We start from the raw sequence: 27,476 nt of genomic DNA on the forward strand, positions 1-27,476 counted from the left end.
GATCTTGGAACTGCTTGTCATTGGTGATAAGATGATTCATGGGATGTGAGAGAAGACGAAATAAAGATTGTGTCGATGGAGCTTTTATGGTAGTTAGGAACAAATGACCATAAAAATGTCTTCTGGTTTGTAGCAAGCCTCACCATTTTTAACATGTCAGCCACTTTCCAGAATCCAAGCATTTCAATTGGGCGTTCATTAAATGGGTCTTAAATGTAGACAATGGGTTATCACTTTACCACAACAACATTTGCACTTTTATTGTAATTTGTCGCATATGCAAACTACTTTGATTGGGCAGCCATTCTTTTTCTACTCAATCTAAAACGTAGGTTCGGTAAGTGTTGCTTTTAGGAATAAGAGAAGGCAATGCAATTTGGATCTATCCAACTTCTTTCGGTTCAAATATCGCTCTCTAGCCGTGGTCACGAATCCATATGTTTTGACACCCGATGGTATTCGACAAGAACATATGGCAGCCCTTGTGAGAGTTTGGCCAAACCGGTTAGGTTAGCCTTAACCGGTCTTCAGGAACCAGGTCGGTTCAAGTTTGGAAACTCCCAAACCGGTTAAGGCTTAACCGGTTTGATTTGGACAATGCCAAACCGGCTAAGCCGGAACCCCGAACCGTTTCCGATTCCTAGCACTGGCGGCCGATTCGTGTAAGAAAGAAAGATGGATGATGATCTTGGAGATCTCAAAACTCAGAAATGAACAGAAGAAATAAAAAAATTCTTTCATTTCTTCTGAAGGGAATTGAGAGAGCATTTAGGGTTTAGGGTTTAGGGTTGTGGAGAAGAGAAAGAATTAGACACCCTAAATTCGAGGAATGGCAGAATTTGCAGAGATTGAGAGCAGAGATGGGGTTCGGATGACATGGAATGTATGGCCAGGAACCAAAACAGAAGCGATTACTCTCTCTACGATTCCGCTTGCTATCTCATATACACCTCTTCATAGCTGTGCACAGAATAACAACGGCAATGATCGTCATGGTATCTCTGTTTTACCCTATTCTCCTCTCAGATGTAGGTCTTGCAGATCTTTCCTCAACCCATTCTGCAGCGTTGATTTCATCTCCAATCTTTGGGTCTGCCCTTTCTGTTTCCAGCGAAACCATTTCCCAGAGAGTTATTCTGCCATTGTTTCTTCAAGGAGTCTTCCTTATGAACTCTGTTCAGATTCCACAACCGTAGAATATTCCGTGGAATCTTCTCTTGGTGAGAAGTATCGAACATCCTCTTCTTCTACCTCCCCTCCTGTCTTCTTGTTTCTTGTTGATACTTGTGTTGTTGAAGAGGAGTTACGGTTTCTGAAAAGCTCTCTCACACAGGCTATGGATATGATACCTTCATCGTGTCTTGTTGGGCTCATTACTTTTGGAACGATGGTGCATATTCATGAATTGGGTTTTACAGAGATTCCGAAATCTTATGCTTTTAAAGGCTTTGGAGATGGAAAAATAAGCAAAGATCACATAGTTGAGTCTCTTGGTCTTTTAGATAGTTCTTATATTGCTTCGAAGAAGCCCATAGGCGTGGTTGCAGGTGTTCATGATGGTGTTTCGGCAAAAAATATCAGTAGATTTCTTGTCCCTGCATCAGAATGTGAACTATCCTTCAATTCAGTGAGTTTGTTTCCACAATAATTCCATGGAAATATGATATTTTTTATTCTATCTTATCCATGTCTTGAGATTGTTCTAGCCTACTAACAATTCCATCCATTCCATTAAATATATGGTATATTTTTTTCATTTCTGAAGGTCTTGGATTGTGTGAGTTTTTTTACTAATTGCACTCCATTAAACATGACCAAATACTCCATTTCTTGAAGGTCTGGAATTGTATTAATTTCTTAGAAATTGCATCCTGTAGAACACATTTTTATTCAATCACATGAATGCCGGATTGTCCTTAATTGCTAGCACGCCAATTCATTCCATTAAACATGGTGTATTTTCCTTTTTTTTAGGGTCTTGGATTCTTCTAGTTTTACGGTAACTGTATTCCATTAAAATAGGATTATTTATTTCATTATGTGAAGGCAGTGGGTTATATTAATTTGGTACCTATTGTGTTCTTTCCATTAAACATGGTATATCATTGAATATTTTGGAAGTTGAATTTGTATGTCCATTTCATTAAAGCACGGTGGATTATTCCAATATTGTTTTGAAGATATTGGACGATTTGCAAGGAGATCCATGGCCAGTCAATGCTGACCAAAGAGCTGCCCGTTGTACAGGCACAGCACTCTCCATTGCTGCCAATTTATTGAGTGCTTGTGTACCTGGTTCTGGTGGTAGGATCTTGACATTTCTTGGGGGTTCATGTACAAATGGTCTTGGAGTGGTATGTATATCTTCCGTTAGCATTTCACTTGAGAGATTTTTGGCAGAATGTATTATGGTATGACGCCATTGTCACTTCAATGAATAGAGACTTTTTGGGAGAATCCATATGATATGATGTTGTTGTACTCGAATGAATGGAGACTAGGAACTCTTGACAACATGGTAGCATGTATGTGGATTTACAAGATCTGAAGGAATGTGAACACATGCAATAAATTAAATCCTCCTTTTGAAGCTCAAAGTGGTTGAGGAATAAATGCTCAAAAGGAAAAACGAAAAGGAAAATGGAGCTTCATTTTTTCATACAAAAGTTGCTTATGTTGATATATGAATATTAAGCATATAGTGCATAATTTTTTTTTCCCTTCTCTTCAGGTAGTTGGGAGAGACCTTTCAGATCCTATTCGCTCACACAAGGACTTGGCGAAAAATGCCGCACCTCATTATCAAGATGCTGTGAAATATTATGAGAACCTTTCGAAACAGCTAGTAAACCAAGGCCATGTTTTTGATTTATTTGCGTGTTCTTTAGACCAAGTATGTATATGTGTTCTATTTTTGGATCGTTATTAACAAAGTATATGAAATTTAGCTTGATTTAAGTTGAAAAAATAGGAATTTCTTAAATTTTAACCACTTAATTAACAGCTATTTCGGGTATATGTCTAATATGCTGTACTGCTTTGGATGAGTGTTGTCTCTCGTGGAGAAAATAACACCTCCGAATTCTCTCAAATCATTAAGCACATGCATTTTGTCTAGATTCTATACACTTGTACTAGGACTTGATATGTCTTTGGGAATTAAAGAATTCTCCAGTGTAGGTTCGATCCCAGTTTTTTACGGCATTTCCTTGCAACATTAGAATGCATATCCATATTCCTGTACGCCTTTAACCTTATGTACCACAAAATATCATTACTCATGTTGTAACTTGCGATGCATATACCATTTATGTGTATGAAAATAAATGCAATCTATGAAGCATGTGGAGTAATAACTTCGGTGCAAGCTAACCTCACCGAGCAGCTGGATGTTGCAACATTAAACAAAAGAAAAGATGATCAAATAAAGGAAAATAGTTTTTCTAAGTTAATATAAGGAGATTATGCTTCACATTTATAAACAAATTGAAACATTATATGATTGCCATCTGGGTAGCAACATTGAGGCATATCCTGGTTCCGCATAGTGTTAATGGCTAATTATAGATTTATTTGCCTTAACCTATGGATGACAGGTTGGATTGGCTGAAATGAAGGTAGCCATAGAGAGAACTGGTGGACTGGTAGTATTGGCGGAGAGTTTTGGTCATCCGGTTTTCAAGGATTCTTTAAAACGTATCTTCGAATCTAGTGATTCAGGGCTTGACCTGTCTTTCAAGTAGGGATCTTTGATTCGTTGTGGGTTTCTCTTCCCAAGTCCTTTTAATACTCATCAATATGTAACAATAGTCTCAAATATGCTCTATTTTTATCATTTCATGGGTTTCACATGCTGACAATCTGAGCATTTATTTTCATGTTAGTGGCATTTTTGAGGTAAACTGCTCAAGAAATCTGAGGGTTCAGGGTATTATTGGACCGTGTGCTTCCTTGAATAAGGTATGTTAAATATCAATATGCAGGTTAATCTATCTCATCTTCAGTTCAGCGAGGTATGCGTCTTTCTAATAGTTTTATAGATTTTTGTCTTGCTATTGGAGTACAGAAGGGGCTATGCACCTCTGATTCTATTATTGGACAAGGTAACACAACGGCGTGGAAGATGAACGGATTAAATAAAGAAACCACTTTATCACTTTTCTTTGAAGTTGTCCCAAAAGAAGCATCAGAAATGACATCCCAGGATCCACAACAGTTCTTCTTTCAATTTTTGACCTAGTAAGAGCCAAAAAACACACTCTAATTTTATACGTTAAAATATTTCCATTATAGAATTTTAAATTCCTTTCCTTTATGCAATTTGAAGCTATCAACATACTGATGGCAAAATGAGACAACGTGCCACAACAATAACGAGACGGTGGGTTGTTGGTCCCCAACATATTGAGGTATGTGTATGAATGGATATGACATGGAATTCCTAAATCCTTGACTTATTTGAATGAAGGTGTCACAAATGAATACTGCATTCATGACTTATTAATGAATCCTTCATTTTATTTTAAATGGGGGTTTGTATGGATATTGCATTGTTTGGGAAGGAAAAACTAAATTCTTCCATATATTCAGGAACTTATTTCTGGTTTTGACCAAGAAACCTCTGCAGTAATCTTAGCACGCATGGTTTCTTTGAGAATGGAAACGGAGGTAACAAATGCAGTTTCTAAAATTGTTATTTTGGGTTTTAAGTTTGTAACATCTCTCCCCCCCCCCCCTCCTGATCCCTGAGGATGAATGGATGATGAAAACACCCCTATTAATTTTAATATTTGCCAGAATATCCCATAAGTTTGTAAAATCAACCAGTTGTAGTTCTACTTCTGTATTACAGAGGAATATACTAGACAATTTTTGAAAACTTAGGGGTATTTTTGTGTTTTAACTTACATTAAAAATAATGAGAGATCATGAGATCTGATGAATATCAGATGTTGAGATATCAAACTTTTCTCTAAGCTTTCCGTGCCTAAAACTTTAGTATCGAAAGAAACCATGTGAGGCTTAAATAAACATTAGCAGGACAGTCCTTGCTTATAAACTGATGCAGGAGAATTTCGATGCGACGAAGTGGCTGGATAAAGCATTGATTAGTATATCATCCAGTTTTGGTGATTACCGGAAAGATGACCCATCATCTTTCAGTCTGTCAACTCGATTAGCAATATTCCCACAACTCATATTTAACCTTCGGCGATCACAGTTTGTTCAGGTAGGTTATGCTAGTTCAGGTTGATCTGAACATTTAATGATTGAGGTAATGTAGAAATTAAAAAAGTGAAATTATTTTTTATTGATCCATTACTAACTTACACTTCGACTTTTTAACTATGTAGGTATTTAATAATAGTCCAGATGAAACGGCATATTTTCGCATGTTGCTGAATAGAGAGAAGATTGTGAATGCGGTTGTAATGATACAGCCTTCCCTTATATCATATTCTTTCAGCTTACCACCTGAACCTGTAATGCTTGATGTGTCATCCATCAATGTTGACCGGATCCTCCTCCTTGATGCATACTTTATTGTCACTATCTTCTATGGAATGAATGTTGCCCAATGGAGGAAAGACGGATATCAAAACTTGCCGGAACATAAGGTTTGTATTTGTGGGTTGATATTTTTAAAAACCAGGTAAATGATATTATAGGTTAACATAAATATGTACATAAACACATGCATACATATAAACACACTCTTCATTGATATGCATATATAGTTGCATATATTGTATGTCTAATAACTATGTGCATATAGTAGGTATATATTTTGCGCTATAAATCTAAACCAATAAATAACCAAGTACATATGGCAGGTATTTGCACAACTACTTCAGGCACCTCTTGATGATGCCAATGCATTAATTAAGGAGCGATTTCCTGTTCCCCGCATGGTAATTTGTGATCAACATACTTCACAGGTAGAAACATGTGTGCGCACACAAAACCCATTTCTCATATATTTCTCCTCTTTTCTAATGGACCAATAAACTTTAGAAGTTGATTGTTTTTATTGGATTAGGCTCGGTTTCTACTTGCCAAGTTAAATCCATCTACTACACACAAATCCTCTAACTATGGTGTTGCTGGTGGACGCGATGTTATCTTTACTGATGATGCAAGCTTTGAAGTGTTCATGGAGCACCTTAGAAAGTTGGCGGTGCGATCTTGAGAAACTGATGATCTTTGAAGACATGCCAAAGGGGTTTTATATTCTAGGAAATAAGGTTTTTAGTGAACAAAAAAAAGGTTTGTAAAATAATGCTCTCAAGAAAGTATCTTGTATGTAAAAATTATTCATTAAATTCATGAATTCTTGTAATAGAAGAATACCTTTATGTCTCATATTTTTAACTCTTAAGGTTCTTAAAGACAAGTTTTAAAAGACAATATTGATCAATTCTGTCACTCATTTTCTTTGGTTCTATTGGAGAAGTTGAGTTGTGCTAATCTTAAACGAAATATACATATCATGCACAATCAACCCTTTACACTCAAATCAGGTAACCAAAGTATAGTGGTTTGTAAGTCAAGGGTGAAGAAATTGACGATGGTAACACTTAATTAAATGAGGTGAGACAAGTTGAAATATGTATAGGCCAAATATATACAGAACGTGTAGAAGGCTTGTCGATCAGATTTATAAAAAACTATGGATAGGTAAACTTTCATTGGGTACCTTAAAATAGTGGGGTCTTATAAAGCAAGTATGTATGGGATAACACAATATAAAAGAGTTAAATGTTATCATCCTTTGACGGCAAATATGATTTGCAGGACAAAGTTGAACAACTTTTCATGCCATTTGTGCAGACTTGATACTTTCATTAACTGTGCTAGCTATGAATGAGAGGGACTGAGGTGTAAGTGTCCATTCTATTTGCTATTATGTTTCCTCATTCATATGTGACAAGTTACAAGGCACAAGAGTTGTGCCGAGTTAGGGACTAAAGCATGTACATCTGTTTTTTGTTGGAAAGAAAATAATGCATAGTCTTGCAAATTGAGCAAAGGTAACCTTGCAAGCGCAATCAAAGAACTGAAGAGTAAAATGCTCAGAATCACGTAATTAAGAACCATGCTTATTTTTGGCAAGTATACAAATACGCATGCTCTCCCAATAGTTGAAGCACTCACGAGCATTTACCTCAAAAACATATACATGTAGGACTGCACAACATAGTCCAACAAGCAAAGAAACATGACACTTGCAAGTAAAGGAATATATGAAAGCACTCGTAAACAAAAACATCGGAACATGCAAGTGGAGATATATACCTAGTTCTGCAAGTAAAAGTAGTGGCTATTCTTCGGAGATATACATATATACGTAGATCTGCAAGTAAAAAGTAGTGGCTCTTTGAAGAATACGAGATGTACGCGGCCTTGTGTCTAAGTAAAAATCAAGCAAAAGAAATGTATTGAAAACATGTACACCTGTATACAAATATGTGTATATATATGTATTTATATTAGCAAAAATACAATAATTAGCAAAAATATCTGTAAAAGGACATATAAGTAAATATCTGGAAAAACAGGCAGTCAAATATACATTTATGTATGGAAATTTCTGGAAGGACAGATTAGTATGTATATATCTCAGGATCCCAATCCATTTCCACAGATCAGGCTTTTAGTAGCATTCCCTGAGAAGGAGACAGACAGTCAGCAAGACAGGAAGGAAGAGGAAGCAAGGTTTAGGGTTTCAAATCTAGCAGGAACAGAGTAACAGAAAGAACTGTTCTTCTAAGGAAGGGTTCCAAGGAAGAAATATAGAAAATGAAGCAACAGAAGCATGATGGGAATCATCCGATGCAACCCCTCTGCCCCAGGAAGCAGCCGTGGCTGAGCTCGCAGACAATAGGCAGTAGGCCTGCAGCCATGACCCGAAGCTTCTCTAACCCTCACATCGCACCTCAACTCTCTGTTGAAGATCTTCTCCTTCTTCGCCAGCGTATTGCAGATCGAGCTTCTGTTAAGCTGGAGAAGCTTCACTCTGCTGTTGATACTCGACGGCATGATCGGGTAATAATAGTTCTCTTCTTTCATCTGTCGTATCTGCTGTTTTCCATTTTTGGACTCGTAGATGTGTAGATATAGTTTCTGAAGTTAGTTGATCTTATAGATTGCTAGGTTTTGTCATGACATTCAGTTCAATTCCTAGATCTGCATTGGCTTTTAGCGATAATGGATAGGATTGCTATGAATGCTTCTCAAGGTTTGTTTTGTAGTTCTGCATAGGTAGTGAGGCCTTGTGTAAGTTTTACATCACTTAAAATGTCTGCAGCAGTAATCAGGGTATTACAGGTTTGATCTTCCTCTTGGATATGCTGAGATCATTAGGATTCCTGTCAAGTTAGGTCAACGCCTAGATTCACAGCGAATAATGGAATTTAGGTCTGCTTCAGCTCCTTGATCTGCAGAGATATGAGGGCTTTGTGATGATCTCATTAGTCTGAAGAGATAATTTAGGTTTTATGTCAGGTTTAGATCTACTCATTGATCTGAAGAATTGATTGGACTGGGTAAGGTTAATGTGGTTCTTAAGCTTCAATAGACCCAAGGAATTATCGTAGTTAATATCTTACGGCAAGTCCTTTGTAATTGAACCTTGGGAAATAAAATTAGGTCTTAGCTTATTAGTTAAGAAAGTTAGTTATTAAATGGAAATCCTTTGTTAAGGTGATGAGACAGTGTGATGATTTCATCTTATGTTGTTACGAACAAAATAGGCTCATTCCATAATGGTTTCTCTTGTACAGAGGCTTCAGAGACAGAAGTATAGTGGTGATGACGCAGGAAGGAAAGTGAAGGCATTGCAAGAGGTAGAAGAGTTGAAGAGAAGCTCTCACTAATTGAGCTCATCTAATCGACCTTATAATCCTTATGTATATAGTCTGTATTTCGGTTGGGCCTTTGGGAGTTCTCTAAAGGTTTGGAAGTTAAAAGTATTTTATCCGTAGGTTCTCTATAGGTTGGAACCCTATTGGAGGTAATATTTATCTGCCGTATTTGTGTGTTCTCAGCTCTAAGTAAATGGTCGAGTGGATGTAGTTTGTTTTTTAACTTTATATATGGATGGATGGCTTCCTTTACTTTATAGTTTAGCAGTGATATAGTTTGTTTGATGGTTACATGGATGCAAACGTCTCTTACTTACAATTACAGCAATGCTTTCGTAACAGAAAAGATTTGCTGTAAATTATCCTCGATCACAACAATGATTTTCTATTATAAGAGATTTGCTGTAAATTTAATTTTATGGTTTTGCATGATGTGATAATTTTGTTTTTTAACTTTATATGAATGGATGGCTTCCTTTACTTACATGAAACAGAGACTGTAAATTTATAGTTTAGCAATGGTATAGTTTGTTTGATGGTCACATGGATGCAAACTTTCGACTTAATTTTACAACAATGATTTCCTAGCATAAAAGAAGTTAAATAGGAATTTTTTATTATAAAAGATTTGCTGTAAATTTAATTTTATGGTTTTGCATGATGTGATCATTTACAGAGAAAGGGTGTTGAGAGTTCCTGAGTTACTGGTAAAATGTGTAATAAAGTTGCATGGTGATTCTTCATGGTTACAGGGGATTAATGGCCTAGTTCTGATCACAATAGTGTTTGTTCAATGTAAAAGATAAATACTGCATAGGTTGTTTCATGGTATCCTTGACCACATTTCTGTAAAATGGATTTGACTTTATAAACCCTAAACCTTAACTCATCAGAAAGCTATTTTGTCATGAGGTCTAGGATTTGACGATTTAATTAATACTGCATAGGTTGTTTCATGGTATCCTTGACCACATTTCTGTAAAATGGATTTGAATTTCTAAACCCTAAACTCATCAGAAAGCTATTTTGTCATGAGGGCAAGGATTTGACGTTTTAATGTAAAACATATCACTGAGGGCAATACATGATAATAATATTGCTGGTGTTTTTAATCTGTCTAATAAAAAGCATATTAAAAAAAGAACTGGTGCCAAAAAAATTCTCAACCCCAACAGTAACTCCTGTGATCCACAAACAACCAAAGGTAATCAAAAGAAACATCAGTTTTCTCTTTGATTGGAAGAATGAAGCATGCGTGAACTGATCAGATGCTTCTCCTGATTTCCTTTGGCGCAGCTGGGCCATCCTGGACTTGAACCAGAGACCTCGCCTGTGAAATGAATAATCGCACCTACTCTATTGTTATTGTTATCTCATCAGAATCGAAAATTAATAGATTCTTTCTTAGAAGCGGCTCATCCTTCCCCATCCTTCCCTTGGATATACGAAGATATTTCTACATCCTTCCACATCGAGAGACACGAGATTGAGGTTTGTGCGACACACGGTGATTCATTATTATTCCAAGGGAACCAACACAATAGGAATAAGCACCTAGAACTAGTCTGTGTTTGCATATACAAAATCTACAAAATCAATTAAGTTGTGTAAAACTACTATGATGGGTTCACAATAGAAGTAAGCACCTAGAACTAGTCTGTATAAGATTATTAGCTATGGTCAATTGAGGATGACTGTCTGGACAGGAGGATTTGGATCTTTCATTCATATTTTAGATAATCACAAAAGAAGTCAACATATCGGGAGCACCAAAGCCTAAAACCTATCCGATGATTTTTATTTTTTTTACCGCAGCAATCACACTATGCAAAGATCCTTGTCTGTTTAGACATGGAAAATAATTGCATAATCGGATACTATATATGCTCATTTTTCAATACATGGGAAAAGTGATTGCATTATTGTGAAATGATTTCCCAGGATTTTGTGATTTTGCAACAATGATAAATGCTTTTGGCATTTTTGTAGTGAGTTCAGGTTTAGGCTTTCCTTGCATCAAATTAAACAGTCTCGTTTGGTTCCATATCAACTATCAGCATATAGAAAAATGTAGAAGGCATAAAACACTCCATGCAACGGCCCACTTTCCAAGGTAAATGATTAACTTGCAACACAACACATCTACTGCTTATCACCGTTGCAAGTACCTTGGAGCTGTTTTACTTTTTTATGCATGTTTTACTTTATTTCATTCATTTACACCATATTCCGCAATTGAAATTACAAATATCAGAGAATCACCTACTCAATAAAAATACGTTATGCAAAAATGTTACAACATTTTTCTACTAATAAAAGAACAAGCAATTGAAATTACAGATATCACAGAATCACCTACTCAACAACCACATTGAATAATAAAAATACATTATGCAAAAATGTTACAAACATTTTTCTACTCAATAAAAGAACAAGCCGCATGATGAAATTAATAATACAAATCTGGCCTGAGAGCTTTACTTTAAACTCGATGTTCGAAACAACTAGTCAAATGAAACTATTATATTGCTGTCAGCCTCTTGCATTTCTATCGATTTGTCACGAATTTTATATCCTCACCAATAAATATGGCTGATGGAGATATGCGTCACATTTGTGCACATGCAACCTGATAGCTTCACAGCCTTTGCTATGAATCAAGTTTTTGGTTTACTTCATTGACTCTTTCTTCGGCAAGCATCAGTTATTGTGTCTTGTAATCAAAACTATAAAGAATTGTGGAGAAATGCTGTATTTCGATTGTTGAAAGATTGCTGATGGCAATGGTAAGATTTGCAAAGGATCTAACAAGTGGCCTTCTGCAAAGATCTAGTTGAAACAGCCATTGTTGTTGGCCTTTACGAAAACACCTAGTAAATCGAGAGTATTTGAATATAATCCTCAAATATTTCTGTGTAATTAAGCATATCATCATAATAACTTGCTGGTCCGTCTTCTTGACGACCCTCCTGGGAAGAGTCGCATGATCCATCCAAGTACACGCTCCACAACCTGGACAAATATTTGCAGTACAAGATAAGACACTTAGACATCTTTAATAGATACATTTGTGTTAGAGCCACTTTCTGAAATTCTCAAATACTACTCTTTCCTCTACTCCATCAACAATCATCCCAAACGAATTTAACAGATTTTGTAAAGAAATTGTAGAAGGGAAAATGAAGGGAAATGGGAATTTCACAAGAAACAAGTGTATTCTGGTAAATTTCGTATAGATTTGACTTGTGTGCAGAAAATAAACAAATTAGAAATCCAGGTTCTTAGGGTTATTCAAGACTAGAGTAGAGAAAATACACAAAGCACATTTGAGGTACACTAATGTCTAGGGGACAAATCATTATGTTGAATTCACTGAACGTTACAGAAACAACTTATCAAAAAATAAATGTGCATAACCATTTACAAGATAACTTTTTGATAGTAACATTTCAGACTACTTAGAAACAGATAATACATACCTCATCTCCTTCATCTACAAAATACGCTTCTTGTGCTTCATTTAAATTTGTCACATCTCCACTCACTCCATTCGCCATATTCTGAGTGACAACAAGCTCTAATCGTTGTGTTTGCAATTCAAGCTTCTTCGATAGTTCTGTATTCAATATCTGAAAAGATAATAAAAGAACCGAATGTCCCAAAATGAGGGATGTGAGCTCTGTTTCAAAGTTTGAGATAAGAAACAAGATGGCACTCAGTTTATCACCTGCAGCTCAGAGACTTCCGAGAATTGTTTTCTGAGCATTTCCAGCAAAGACTCTTTTTCTGTGACCAGCTGAATCCATAAAATACATTTGCAAATTATTTCTGACTTTACTTTGAGAATGCTAAACTATCTACAAGGCACCTCTACTTTGAGAATGCTTTTGATGTAACTCTCTTCCATGCAGGTATCATAACTTCTTAAATTATCTTTTCAGACATTTCATGCGCAGTGAACCATCAGAAACACATTCTAGTTGGAGATAAGTAAGCATTTTTACCTCTGTGATGAGTAAGTCAATGTTGTTGATCAATCTGGTCTCATCAGAAGAGAGAGTTGCTCCTGTAGACATCATGTTGTACCCCAATTGATGGTGTTGGGAGGGTATCACCATTGAGGTTGATATATTATGCATATCCCCATGTGGTTGTAAACTGTTTATGTTTGATAATTCGTTTGTTTCTACAATCAGTGGTATCATCATAGATTGGCAAAAAAACATTAGACATCGGCATCCAGCAATGAACAAATTAAGAATTGCATGAGCGCACGCTATGAATATATGTGAGCAGATAAGTAATCGTCAGCGGCAACAACTTGTAAACCTACAAATAACTATACCATACCAAAATCGGTGGAAGTTGAGACTTCTCTTGTTTCTCTTCGTTCCACTACAGTAGTTTTAGAGCCATCGTTAACCAGGTTTTGTTGTAGGTGGGCTTGCAATAACTTCTTATCTACAAAGATAGAAAATTTTCTCCTTCATTATGAAACATGTTTCTGAAATTTTTATTTGCCAGACATTTCCATATATGTTAATCGATAGCAGTTAAGCAGATTACAGATTGAATTCAATCAAGGAATACGGCCAATCTCTAGGAAATATGAATCAGTATCACAAATCTCTATATATGGGGAAATAGATATAAATATCCATCAACACTAATTAATAAATAAGCATCCATATAATACCTTCTTGCAAAGCCTCTAACATAGATCTCAGGTTTTGTCTATCCTTTTCCAGAGCTGCTGACTGTCCCCTGAGAAAAATAAGAACCAGGAGGCAACCATGTGAAATAGTAGCACATAATTTTATTACTATCAAAAAAACGAAAGAAGGGAAACAGCATCAACAAAATTTTGTCATGGGAAGTGATTCTAAGTATTATATAAACTTCTAAGCAGCGCATGAGCAACTAGATTTGGACCAAAATCTCCTGAGACAAAAATTCTCAACCTATGCAAAATATCCCAGTGGCAAAAGACCTATAATAGAGAAAAAAAACATCAAATATATATTTACAACCTGCAGCATATGCAAAATCCTTAAACCTTTCTATGACCTAACCAAGGGACGTACTGTCTTATCCAATTTTACTGAAAGAGCTGATACATGAAAGATCATCAAATTCACCACACATGGCATGCTCAAAACGATCCTAAAGTCCTGTTGACATCATCAGTGCCCTATATGGCTGTAGGCTTTGTAAAAATAATCAAAAAGGTAAATCAATCAATTTTTAACGTTATATTAATGGTCACTACTTGCAACACAAAGCAAATCTGATCACAATTCAATTAACCTCTGCATGTCATGCAGATTTATTAGTACTAGAAAACACAGTAAAGAAATGTTGCAGTGCCAATAGATTTTCAATGTCTGCCTACCTGTAAGATCCATTTTCTGATTTCAAGGACTCAAGTTCTCTTTGCAATTTCAACTCACTTGAACGAAGCTTCAGTACCTAGTGATTTCCAAAATTCAAGGTTAGTTCCATCTTCCAAATCACCAGAGATGACCCTTTGGTGATGTGAATGAAACTTGAACATATACAGATGTCTTTTGGCAAATTTCATCACTCTGGGCTATTATATGAACATTCTCAGATTTAATCATACATCACAGTTTTGAGGATCGTTTAAATTTAGCATAAGTCACTTAGGGTTTCACCTTTTCTTCAAGACTAATCACCTCTCCTGCAAGAATCTGAGATCGTTCTAGTGCAGAATTGTTCTCTTGTTGAGCCTTTTCCCTTTCAATCATTAAGCTGCTTAGGACTGACTGGATCAGCATTAACAATGCAAATTATGGCCTCAGAATACATCAGATGAAATTAGGGACATCAACATAGAAAATGAACACATATTCCCTACATCCTTTGCATAAATCAACTAAGCTATCCACCAACCGTTAAGACTAATTTGCTAATTTATAGATTCACACCTTGAGCGAGATGCAGGAATTTTGCATGTGAATCAAAATAGATTCAATTTATGTTAATTATATGGGCATAGTAGCAAATACAATATACAAGATACTGGTTCAGACTATTTGCTTTCAATTTGTCTTACTATCTTACCGACTGGGCTGCAAGTTCCTCTCTTTTCTTCTCTAGATCTTCTCGCAGCTCATTAATGACAGTAGCCTGCCAGAATATCAGGTTAAATTAAGGGAAAAACTCTGCTCAACCATGTTTTTCATTACTTCACTTCAATTAATGACAATTTAATCCGAAACATAGATATAACGACATTAGGATGTTTCATAGAACCTGATAATTAAAGTCTTCTGTAAGTGCAGTGTTTTGCTGTGATAAAGACTCTGATAGTGATTTTTGTGCATCCAATGTCCTCTGCAATAAGTACTTTTCCTGGGTCAATTCATCAATATGCTGCATTTCCCAAAGGAAGCAAAACCAGAGTCAACAGAATACTCCAACTCATTCACTTAGAGACTAATATCAAAATATAGAAATAGGTAATGAGTTAATGGGAAAAACTCTGAAATACCCATGTTCTCCTTTATTCCCAAAATGCCCCTAAGAAATTATATGTGGTATTTACTATTAAGGCAATTATTTGGTTGATTCATCCCACGTTTCTCTCTTTGGTGGATTGATCAAGGGCATTTGAGGATCTAGAAAAATTCAGGGGCATTCAGGAACATGAAGCAAAGGTTACATGTATTTCTAAGTCTTCCCTTTAATTAATCTTTGTATTACCTGTTCCAAAGCAGCAAAGTCATCATTATGTGAAGACACTTGACTTTTTTCAAACTTATTCATATTCTTGCCAAAGTGATCAATTCTTTCTCTATCCAATGAGACAAACGAAGATGAGAGATCATGCGAAGAATGTGAAGAAGTGTCTGATCTTTGATCAAGAGGGGATATATGATTTTTAAGCATCGGCGGTTCGAGAGGTGACCTATAGGGGAATGACAATGGTATGTTTGATTTTGCAGCGAGAGACTGGAGATGTTCAGAGGATTCAGATTTCATGCCATCTGGCTTGTGCCTAGATTGAAACGGAGACCTCAGCTGATCTTTTCTATCCCATGGGATATTCATGCTGCCTGTTTCCTTCTCCTTCAGAATTGGAATGCCTATAGAAATTTAACATCAGAAATACTCTCAAGAAAGAAGAAAGAGTGAGCAAGCGACATCCTAAAAAAGATCACAAAAAGGTTAATTGTTAAGTCACGGATTAACTGTTGTTTTGACGTAGCTAAGGTTGAGGAGAAAACAAGGAAAGATTTAGATGTGTCATCGACTGCTGGAGTTACCTCGACTCCTATCAAATAAAGATTCATTTTGAACATCAAGTACACGTCCACTTCCAATGAGATCTTTCATGTCCGGAATCGACTTAGCTTTCTCAAATCCTCTTGCCCATGCAGATGGTTCGTGTATAGATGTGTTGCCATAGATTGAAGACTTCTCAATGAATTCAGAGGTATTCTGAGATTCATTACTGGAAGGTTGGCGAAAAGATTCAATAGGCTCTGAGGCATTATTGGAACTCCTGAGGACAGCATTGATAGAATCTGATGCATCTGTTGTACGTACATAACTTCCCACCGTCTCTTCAAGCTTATTCTCTCCGTGCTCAGCATTGTTAATTTGAAAATTTGCATCTAAAAATCCATGATTATCATGAGGCAATATGGTCGAGATTTTACTTGTCACATTGCCCTCATGTGTAGAGTCATGTTTTGAACCATTGGCAACAATATCCTTTGCAGGCAATTTGTTTATTATTTTCTCCAGTGGCTTACCCTTATCCTTATTTCTCTTCTCTTCTGCTTTTTTCTTCCTAAATTCCTCTAACTGTCAAGAAAAATAATTTAAAGCAAATTAAGTCCAAATGCATGGTAAACAGCATTATAATACCACTTCAGTCATGAGACCTTCAAAAATGACAAGATATGATGAAATGAGGATAGTAGGATAAATTTCAAATGCTGATGTGGATTAATTGAATCCATACTTGCAATCAGTTAATGAAAAAACCAGCAAATAGATTTCATAGATGTTTCAGAATGAATATGATATAAAGAGCTACATGGGAATTAAATTCTGTAATTGCTTTATTGGTTTAGCTTCAAGAAATATCAAAAACATGCATCAAACCAAGAAAAGTTATGAAACTGTTGCCACTTCCAACGCCCCCATGAAACCCTCACCATTCTGCATTCTACGAGAAAAATGTTTGAACCTTGAAGATCTCAAGATTTATAACCAACCATAAAGAACATGACAAAACTATGTACTCAGCGGTGAGATCTTTGATATGTACCTTGAGGCACCTTCTCACTCAGAAGACAAAAAGAAACCTTTCAAAACTATGAATTCCAATACGAGATCTTTGACCATTCTCACTTATAAGAAACAAAATACTGAAATATATATCTTCTAAGACAAGATATTTGATACATACTTTTGATGCCACTTCTCTCTGAGATAAAAAGAAAACACTGCTATGTTCTAAGGTTTTTCATATGTATCTTTGAGCTATCTTCTCGCTGAGAGAAGGAAATCTATCCAAACATTCCAAGCCACATTCAGGAAATCTTAATCTATGAGCTGGCTAATTAGTTTTAAATGCATGAAATATAGGACAATATTTTTTGTGTATAAGAAAGACCCTTTTCCCACAACTGGTTCAAAGATGAGATTTTGATAGACACCTCCAGAACTCTCCTCTACAAGCAAAAAATACTACAATTCTAGACGTTCTAAGGAGAGATTTTTGTTACGCATTTTGAGTCATCTTCTCTCTGAAAAGACAAAAATAGTTATTGCAAATCTATATGGTCTAAGGTGAGATCTTTGATTTGAAAGTTCACAGGCTTCTCTCTAACAAGAAAAAATAGCATTGTTAATCCATATGTTGTAAAATGAGGAACGTGATAAGTAACTTTGAGGAGTCTTCTCTCCAATAAAAAAGGAAACATTGCAAATACATGTATTTTGAGATGAGATCTTTTATATGGACCTTCAGACGTCCGGCATCGAGTTGCTTCTGCTTCTTGGAGACTTTCGATAGTGAATCTCTTGGCACTTCTTCCATTGCCATATATGTGCTCTGATATGCACATCAGCATGCTTTTCCCTCCGAGAAAGAAAGTGACGAATCAAAATGAATAGCACTTAAGTCCTCTCCTCTTCATCTCAAGCCTCAGAATTAAGTGCAGAAAATTTCTAATAAAGCAATGGAAATATTGATCTGCTAGGTTTTGATGATCTCATAGACATTATCAAATGATTTCCAGTCCTGTGGTTCTCTCCTCACAAATTCCGGTAACCGAAACAATGTTGATGCTTCCAAAAGAACATAAGAGAAAGATTGATCTGTTTGGGTTTGATATTGCTTCTTTCTGATCGCAATGATAGCAAGTGCTTTCCCGATTCGTTTTTTTTTCTTTTTGGATAACAAGAAGCGAAACTGAGCGGTGATTCAGGTCTCCCGCTCTTTCCAAGAAACAACCTACTTTTGTAGGAAAATACTGATCCCGTAGTGTTGAGATCTCGCTCTTTTCTTATCCAGTGACGAAGACAACAGTAGAGATCTGATTACCTTTTGAAGAAGAAGAAAATATCGATCTGCAGGGGGGGGTAGATTTCTCGGTTTTTTCGGATGAAAGATTTAGCTAAGCAACCTCCGAGGAAAGACTTTCTTTATTTCCTGATGGTGATAATAGCAATAAATCTCCTGTTTTGAGGAAGGAGAAGAAGACGAAGACGAAACATTCATCTGCTAGGCTTTGCGCTCACCCTCTTGCTTTTCTTTCTTTAGTTCTGATGATGATAATAGGTAATAGCAAGAAATATACTGTTTCGAAGACGAAGAAGAGGAGGAATTTGATCTGTTAGGGTTTAATAATTTGCTTCTTCCTGATGAGGCAAATTTCCCTTCTTTGTTATTTTATGAGAAGAAAAGGAGAAGGCGGGGGAAGGGGCGATTCTGCTGTTCGGCTTCTTCCACCCTCTCTCTCTCTCTCTAATATATCTATCTATTTATCTCTCGCTTCTTCCTTCCATCAATCTTCTGTCTGTCTGTCTGTCGGTCTTCGTCTGTTTCTTCTGCTCTGCACAGACAGAAAGCAGAGACACAAGCTCTAATGGAAAATTATACAATATGTAAAATAAGTTCATATTTATTTTTTTGATCGACTCTCTTATTCTTAAGAAAAATGGCAACGATTTCCATTTCTATTTCATTCTTATTTCCATTGTTATTTGAAATTTCCAATTTCATTTTGTTTTCATTTTATTTATTTTTTGCATCTTTTTTTCCTTTTTCCTTTTTCCTTTTTCTTTTTCTTTTTCGGTTGCTTTTTCTTTTTCTTTTGCTTTTTCTCGTGCTTTTTCTTTTTTCTTTTTTCTTTTTTCTTTTTTCTCGTTCTTTTTTCTTTTTCTTTTCCTTTTTCTTGCTTTTTTTTTTGTTTTTTTTTTGTCTTTATTTTTGTTTATTATATTGTTGCCCTTTGCTCATTTGTTTCTGCTTTTCTGTTTTTCTATCTAATACATTATTTATTTGTTGTTTCTGTTGTTACTTTTTATCTTTTAAATACTGTATTGTTGCCCATCCACCAAAAATGTTATCCTTCGCATGAGACACAAACTCTCTCTTTCTCTTTTATTGTAATTAGCTTGCCCTATTGGTAAGTTGTTACCCTACAAGTCACTATGTCTTGGGTTCAAAACCCAATTTTACTCACCTCTCTATTATATACTCCATACATATCTCTTAATTCACTACATGCCACCATGGAATGTAGGGGTTGAACCCATGACCACCTAGTCTCCATTGGGCAACCTTACCAACTGAGCAACATTCATTGGGGCAAACTACCCTCCCTAAACTATTCGATACACTAGATATAAAGAAATTAGGCAGATACATCTTAGAATTGAAACAACACAGAGAGAATAAGTTACAAAACGTTGATAATAATGTTGTTAATGTTTACCAACATGTAACAAATGAAGTTTTTCAAGAACATGGGGAGACAATGAATGTCAACACACCTGCACCACTCAGGCTTTTCCTTGATGAAGCAGAAAATCAAAGAATAACCAAACGCCCTCGGATGTCAGGTTTCAAAGCAACACGACGAGATGTCGAAGCAATAAAGAAAATAAGGGAACGTGAGCTACATCGCCTAGAAGCCATGGCGGGGGCACTCTATACACTGGGACCATGGGTCACACCCACACCAAATACCTTTGACCTCCCACTTCTTTTTGAGAGACTTTGGTGGAAATGAAATTAGGCTTAGTGCAAAGTTTTGTACACTACTAGACCTCTTTTAGCTTAAGCTATTTTCTTTTATTTTAGTTTTGATGATTGGATAAACACTCATTTTTGTTGTAAACCAACTGTCTCATGGGCCAATTTTGGCCTTAGAAGACGTTAATATATCTTTCTTTCTTACTTTCTCTCTCTCTCTAATGTATGTGCTAATTATGCATATAAATCAAGCTAATTACTAATCAAGAAATGAAGAAGGGGCTAACCTTTGAATGATGTCTCTCTTGCTTTTCTGAGTGTACTAACCCTTGCCTTGGAGGTCTTCCCAGATCTTTGATTTCATCACTTGTCTTTTTTGAAGGCACCCCTCACAATTTGAAAACTTGCTAGAATCTCCAAACATGGCTCTAGACCAATGCTTTCCCTTCCCCCCCCCTCCCAAACTTCTTGTATGGCCCGCATGATCTTGACATTTAACCCTTCTCCTTGGCACATTGTCTTAAATGTCACAAATTGTCCTCCAGAAGGGAGAATATATGTAAATTCTACATGTGCCCATAGCTAAATCCAACATGCATTTCTTCGAATCTTGTATTTGTGACTGGATTTCTATTTCTTTCAACTATTTTTTGAATTGACATATCAAATAGTGTACTATTTCCATCCGTCGAGCATTGTCAGACAATGATGTGGTAACCTCATTATGACTACTAATGAGCCCTCGAGTAGATCCAAGAACCTCTAGGAACTTTGATCCAACGACCACTAGAAGGAGAAGCAAACAAGTATGCTAATATCTTTGATCACACGTCATGAAGATCAATCCAAACATAATCAGCACGACAATATATCATCTCATTTAAATCAAACTTAAAACTTGCACAATTACGTTCATCGAGAATACTCATATGTATGTAATATATAATAATATTTTACATAAAACTTGCTTCAAGGGGTTGGCGCCGCTTCAACTTTTATAAATTCAAGTTGACAATTTAAGGATAATTGTTCGGTAACGTTTACAACACAAAAATGCACAAAAAGTGAATATATTTATAGGAAAGCTAGGTTTTGAATAAAAAATATTGAATACATCTTTTTCTCTCACAAGCAAACGATGAAATGTTTGGTTCCAACTCACAAGCGTGCACCCCTCTCATGCGCGAGTTTACATTGATTAATCTATAATTCAAGGTAAGTTAAGCCCAAAAATAGTGTGACCATCTTGTGCACACCCACACACCATGTTTGATGTAGAACTAGTTGTCCGAATAATATTTAAGAACTTGATCTTTTTTATATTCGAAACCTTCGAATTTTAGTCATTGTGAAATACATTTCGGCCAAAATTGAATAGGTATTAGGCACACCTTTCACCATAACACATTTATGTCATCCAATGCCAACCTACTTTTTAGCATGCAATGTACAAAGCCATTAGCATATTGTTTGTACATGTGCACACCTATTTGTGGCACAATACACGTACCCTTTCCAAATCCAAGCAAGGGCCATTCTTAACTAGACCCATTCACAAAATTGGGCTTCAAAATGGAATATGGTTGTTTGCCTCTACCTTCCACACTCCTCGTATGTGGGTATTTAGATCGATGTCTTCTATGTTACATCAAATGTTTGTTGTCTTGCACATTCTTCTCCTTTCCCATCACAACATATCCTCAACAAAGTAGGTTTTTCCTATCATCCATAATGTATTTGTGCTTCAATGTCACTGTTTTTGTGACATGTATGTTCATCGTGATCACTTGTACATTATGACAGGTTAACCATGGATAAAGATAGACTTGAACCACCACCATCCTATGATAAATCATCGTCTCGATTGATCATGGTGCCCATAAAAACATAATGCAATATCATCTACGTACAATTGAAGTTGTAAATTTCTTTAGAACGTGTCATTTTTCACCATCTTCGTTCTGCAATCATGAACTAATATTGATTCGTTAACATGCGCTAAAGATCATTAAATCTTTTATGACCATGTATTTATGAATAAACTATGTGTAAAAGCATGAAAACAAATCAGAAGAATGACAATATGTTTCAAATACAATTGATCCATGTATAATGGTCATCAATTCAATTGACTGATATCAATACTACCTCATAGGAAAATGTCATTCAATGGTAGGAGCTTTGTGCATGCGAGAGATACTAACCATCAACATAATTGGGGGATGAAAAATGCCTTCCATGTGGCAAAGGGCCATTCCCCCTTTGCCATATTGAATGCAATCAACTATTGCACATGTAAGGCTCTAAACATCTAACAAAGTTGAGGATTTCCCACGTGGGGAAAGTATCACTTGTTCCACGAGGTTTTCCTATATGCATCAGGAATGTCCGTGATAAAGTTCCAACATATAGCTAGTTAGCCTGCATTAGGGGGGTAGGATGCACCACACCATCCATATTTGTGGAGACAATGATTAAAACACTTGGTTTTGCCTAGAAAGGTACATTGGTACTATCCACAAAGCTTCATTTCGTATTGCCAAGTACAACTAATGAATCAATGACCGGGGTATGGAATTCACGCTAGATACCATTACAATATTAGTATAGATTTAATAATGGGTTCTATCGTAGTTTTTTTCTTAGGTTCCGTAATGTCAACCCTATCATCGTTGACCTTATACGTACATACAACCTAGCCCCAAGGAAGTTCTACAAGCTCATCACGTACACGGTGTCATTCGGGCCGAATATATGCTCTAAATGTGCGTGGAGTCATAGCATGTTGCTCGCCTTGAGGCCGCACAAAGTCAAAATGTACTCTCTCTTCGTGCGTAGGAGCTTGTAACATAGCTGATTAGAATTCGAGATACAAGGCGGGTGGGAAGGATAGAGAGAGCCATTGTGATGAGCGAGTGAAGGCGTACAGAAAAGAGGCTTCGGTAGCCTGTGGAAACTAAACCGACATTCTATCATCGAAATGTTTGTTCTGTGTCGGCAATTAACCGCAGGTAGTTTCCGCCACGTTTACAGTAATGGGGAATTGACCGAAAGTCAAAGGAAGAACTGTACGGTGCAGGCAAACCAAGCTATTCAGCAGTTCTCAACCCCCATTCTTTTTGTCGTCGAAGGATCTGGAAAACGAGCTGTCTGATGGGTGCTTCAGGCCAAGTGTGGGGTGGTGTGGTGTGGTAGAAGAGGTAATAGGGGGGCTCTTCTTTTGTTTTTTGGGGGTCTTCTCTTTGTTATAGGTACATTATTACATACATACATATGATGATACATATGTATGTATTGTGAAAGTGTGCGTGTTTTTTTGTTTTGTGTGTGTGGGGTTGGGAGGAACAGGGGAGAAGAGACCTAAAAAGGCTTCATATCTTCAGGGATTAAAAGAGTCAAAGGGGGGAAGAGAAGAGAGAGAAAGAGAAAGAGAAAGACAGGGGAGGGGGGACAGACAGACAGACAGACAGACAAACCCATTGAAACAGAGAGAGAGAGAGAGAGAGAGAGAGAGAGAGAGAGAGAGAGAGAGAGAGAGAGAGAGAGAGAGAGAGAGTGCCACTGTGATTTCTTACATCTTCCAGTCTCGCTGCTGCTGCTGAGTTCCTTCCTTCAGTCGCTAGATCCGCTCAATGAGTCGCATCGGACCTCTGCAAGTGAAATATTAGCAGCAGAGTTGGGTTCCGGATCCCTGCAAAGACCTCCCCAGGCGTCTCAATTTCGTTTCAGGTAGCCCTAAATTCTTAGCTACAGAATACTTCTTCTTCTCTACTCATTTCTTTCTGTGGGTTTTCAGGTTCTGCTTTATGTTTCAGAGTTGAAATGGAGGTTTTCTTTCTTTTTGTTTACTTGCTATTTTCATAGCTTGAATAGAGAGTGAAGTTTCTTTTATTTTTTCTATTTTCACCGATTATCTTAAATTGAAGGGAGATCTATCTAGCCCTTTTCAACTAAAAGTTTTTTTTCTTTGTGTTTTAGAATTGAAGTCAGAGTATGTATGTATATACAGTGAGTGCGTGTGCGTGAATGAGGATTTGCGCTGTAAAAACAGCAAAAAATATATCTCATAGAAAAATGAAAATTCATACATTTTGCTCTGTATGCCTAGTGCTGAGATAGAGAGATATCCATTGCTTAGCATTTACGTGAATTTTGGTTATTGGGAGAAAAAAATTGATCTTTGCAGAGTTGAGACTTTCCTGACATCTCAAAATCCATGCATTTTGGTTTGCTGCATTACTGAGGACATGTTTCCATTGCTTGTGGATATGTTGCGTTACTGAGGCTTTGTATTATTAAACATAGAGCCTCTTTATGCATATCAACAGTCATTCATTAATGTTGAGTGTTTTAATGATGTGCAAACCTAGCTCATAGAAGAGAAAAATGTCAAGTGACAGAAGGGAAAACTTAAATTAAAAATAAATCGAAGATAAATGCGATAGAGAAAGGGGAATGAGAGGTGGAGAGATATAGGATCAGTATTATCAAAGAGTAGTGATATTAGTTTTGGAGAAAAGAGCAAGAAAGAAATAACAAGATGGCATAGCAATCAGATGCAGAGTCTCCATTAAGTAGGCAAAATTTCTCCCTAGAGGCTTCCCCAATGTTTCAAAGCTCGTGCATATTTCTTTTTAGGCTTTGCAATGGGATGGAGAAGTCTCCAATGTCCATTTACTTGTGAATGTGTTGTTTTACTGAGGCTCTGGACTGTATGCAGAAATATTTGTACCTAGGGGGCCTTTGTTGCTTGTCAAAATTCATGTGTTCGGGCTTTCTAGACTTATGGAAAAGTCTCAATTTCTCATGAATTGTCTTGATTATTTTGGATTTTGCCTCAGATAGCATCTGTTTTGCACAGTTTTCTTTTCTATTTCCTGTCAACAGAGTTTGCAATATGTTGTATTACTGTGGCTTTGGACTATTAACTAAGCAGAAATTTTATTCCCCTTGAGTCCAGTGTCGAAGTTTATGCATTCTGCAATGTATCCTTAGTGATTTGAATTGAGAAGTCTTTAGAACTCATGGATCACTTTGCTTTAACTGGTTTTGCTAACTTTGGCTTAGGAAGAATCTGTTTTGCATTGTTTTTTTCTGCATTGCGACCATTGAAGTCAAAGTAATACCTTTTCATTACTGATATGTTGGACAATTAAGCTGAAAATTTTGTTCCTAAGAGGTCTCCCCACATGAAAATAATCTTGCATTTTGCTAGCTAGGCTTGCTGATGGGATGGAGAAAGCTTTGTTACTCATAGATTGCTTTGGGCTAACCAGTATCTTAGATTTTTCTTTGAAAATTTTCTGTTTTTCCACTCTCATTTGTTTCGGGGTATAAAATCAGACTAAGTAAATCACAATTGTCTCTCACATTGCAGTGTCGATGAAATTTTTTTGATGCCTAAGGTAAATACTCGAGAAAGCATAGTTGTGGATGGAGAATGATGGAAGAATGGGTTTGCGTTGCATTGTTGCACCAGAGCAAGCAGAACATGCGGCTCTCAAAGAATATGCGACAATTCGACTAATGCAAGTGATGGCAGAGAGAGATGCTGCCATTGTAGAAAGAGACAATGCACTGGCAGAGAAAAAATCAGCCTTAACTGAGAGAGATTCAGCTTATATTCAGAGAGATATTGCAGTTGCTGAGAGAGATGCTGCAATAATAGAGAGAGAGAATGCCATAGCCGCCTTGGAAGCCGCAAGAGGTCATCATAGAGCCCTTGGATGGAATCAATATAAAAGACAGCCAGAGCACATCAAAGGGAGAGATGCTGCCACAATGCTACAAATGAGTCTTCCTAATGTTCCTTTTGGTGTTGATGAAACTCATCCTTTCGGGAATGAATCTTCAATGCTTGGATTCATTAATAATTCTGGGAAATTGCATCCGATTCAGCAACCACAACAGCAACATCACCATCAACAACATCCCCATCACCACCACCAACAGCAACAACAGCAGCAGCATCAGCAACGGCAACAGCATCAGCAACAGCAACAGCAACAGCCACAGCCACAGCCACAGCCACAACCACGGTCACAGCCACAGCCACAGCCACAGCCACGGTCACAGCCACAGCCACAGCCACAGACACAGACACAGACACAGACACAGTCACAGCCACAGCCACAGCCACAACAGCAGCAGCAGCACCAAGAACAACCGAATGGTAAGTCGCGGAAGAAAGAAACTCCGAAGACAAAGAGGGATAGGAAGACAACAGGCAATGATGTGTCAAAGCTGGATCTGAAGAAAAAACGTGATGAAAATGGTGCGCGAATGCAAGAGAATGTGATGACACCTCTTATATTACCGGTTGCTCCTTATCATGGGCAAGAAATAGCACAGGTGCCAGCCCAGAAGAATGAGATGCATTTGGATATGGAGGAAATGAAGGAAGTAGAGTATGTTATCAACACACCAATACCTCATTGTTCATGCACAGGTACTTTTCAACCTTGTTATCGATGGGGAAATGGTGGGTGGCAATCTGCTTGCTGCACAACCACATTGTCTGAGCATCCCCTCCCTATGAACCCGTTAAAGAAAGGGTACAGATTACCGGGAAGGAAAATGAGTGCAGGAGCATTTCAAAAGTTAGTTCGAAGACTTGCTCAAGAGGGTGTAGACCTTTCTCAACCAATTGATTTGAAGGATTTTTGGGCAAAACATGGCACCAATAGATATGTCACCATCAAGTGATGACAACGAAAAACATATCTCAAACCTCACATAAGAGTCACCTTTGTAATCGATGTGTAACAAGTGGATAGATACACCTACTAATTTACATGCCAATACTTTAAATGGATAGTTTTTTGAATTCTAGTTTCAATTCCTCTTTGATATTAGAAAAGAGTGTTTTATGTTTCATCTGAACACTTTTAAGTGCATGTATAGATTCCTGTGCTAATATTTCTACCCTGTTTAACAGTGATCAATGTGAACTACAATTCAAATATACACAATTGTGAAGAATATTTGGAGTTGTGGAAGCTAGCAAAATTTGGTATGCCTCCATTTTGAGCTAATGATTAGATAGTGTTGCCTTTTGGTTAAAATATCTCCTTCATTTACATGGATGTATACATATTATTAGTGATTAGAATACTTAGATTCACCATTTCATACTATGACGGAAGAGCCAAGCATCACTACTGAATTGAGCTCTCTCCTACTTCAAAGTGGCGTGACCCTTGCCCCCTTTGTCTATAAAAAATCCTTCACAATTTCAAGTTTATGATGTTTGTATGACATCTTTCCTGCAATCACATCTTTCTGAATTTGTGTCAAATCTCAATGAGCGCCTATTGCTGCTAACTCCAAATATTCCTCAATTATTAGGATTACGAAGACAATGGATTCAGCTT

General features: G+C 36.9%; 4 protein-coding genes across 5 annotated transcripts; 3 read left to right on the forward strand and 1 right to left on the reverse strand.

The window, feature by feature from the left end:
• The first annotated feature begins 757 nt into the window (after positions 1-757).
• On the forward strand, positions 758-6,361 carry LOC147859502 (protein transport protein SEC23 E-like). Its single transcript, XM_087325604.1, has 12 exons — positions 758-1,627; positions 2,181-2,354; positions 2,732-2,893; positions 3,597-3,739; positions 3,885-3,960; positions 4,067-4,239; positions 4,328-4,409; positions 4,591-4,668; positions 5,069-5,230; positions 5,355-5,618; positions 5,835-5,939; positions 6,041-6,361. The coding sequence occupies exons 1-12, from the start codon at positions 830-832 to the stop codon at positions 6,188-6,190; spliced, it is 2,367 nt and encodes a 788-aa protein (XP_087181730.1). The 5' UTR covers positions 758-829; the 3' UTR covers positions 6,191-6,361.
• A 1,311-nt stretch (positions 6,362-7,672) lies between these two features.
• On the forward strand, positions 7,673-9,081 carry LOC147859503 (uncharacterized). The gene is made up of 2 exons (XM_087326569.1): positions 7,673-8,046; positions 8,784-9,081. Exons 1-2 carry the CDS (start codon positions 7,801-7,803, stop codon positions 8,874-8,876), a joined length of 339 nt encoding a protein of 112 aa, XP_087182695.1. The 5' UTR covers positions 7,673-7,800; the 3' UTR covers positions 8,877-9,081.
• A 2,154-nt stretch (positions 9,082-11,235) lies between these two features.
• On the reverse strand, positions 11,236-18,619 carry BLI (protein BLISTER). The gene is made up of 13 exons (XM_087325652.1): positions 17,866-18,619; positions 16,154-16,697; positions 15,591-15,973; positions 15,141-15,260; positions 14,949-15,014; positions 14,540-14,650; positions 14,257-14,333; positions 13,561-13,628; positions 13,215-13,325; positions 12,869-13,050; positions 12,592-12,660; positions 12,344-12,493; positions 11,236-11,876 (listed from the first exon to the last, which is right to left on the reverse strand). The coding sequence occupies exons 1-13, from the start codon at positions 17,944-17,946 to the stop codon at positions 11,796-11,798; spliced, it is 2,043 nt and encodes a 680-aa protein (XP_087181778.1). The 5' UTR covers positions 17,947-18,619; the 3' UTR covers positions 11,236-11,795.
• Positions 18,620-23,548: 4,929 nt separating this feature from the next.
• Positions 23,549-27,092, forward strand: LOC147859505 (uncharacterized). Of its 2 annotated transcripts, none has more exons than XM_087325810.1 (2): positions 23,549-23,832; positions 25,481-27,092. In XM_087325810.1, the coding sequence occupies exon 2, from the start codon at positions 25,537-25,539 to the stop codon at positions 26,806-26,808; it is 1,272 nt and encodes a 423-aa protein (XP_087181936.1). In that variant the 5' UTR covers positions 23,549-23,832; positions 25,481-25,536; the 3' UTR covers positions 26,809-27,092. The 2 variants fall into 2 exon arrangements, with proteins under 2 accessions (XP_087181936.1, XP_087181935.1); XM_087325809.1 differs by having other exon boundaries at positions 23,550-23,832; positions 25,509-27,092.
• The last annotated feature ends 384 nt before the right edge of the window (positions 27,093-27,476 follow it).

This window comes from Azolla caroliniana, unplaced genomic scaffold (genome assembly GCF_043228905.1).
Source record: "Azolla caroliniana isolate FFs.n. ecotype wild unplaced genomic scaffold, voAzoCaro1.0.p SCAF_10, whole genome shotgun sequence".
Taxonomy (NCBI): domain Eukaryota; kingdom Viridiplantae; phylum Streptophyta; class Polypodiopsida; order Salviniales; family Salviniaceae; genus Azolla; species Azolla caroliniana.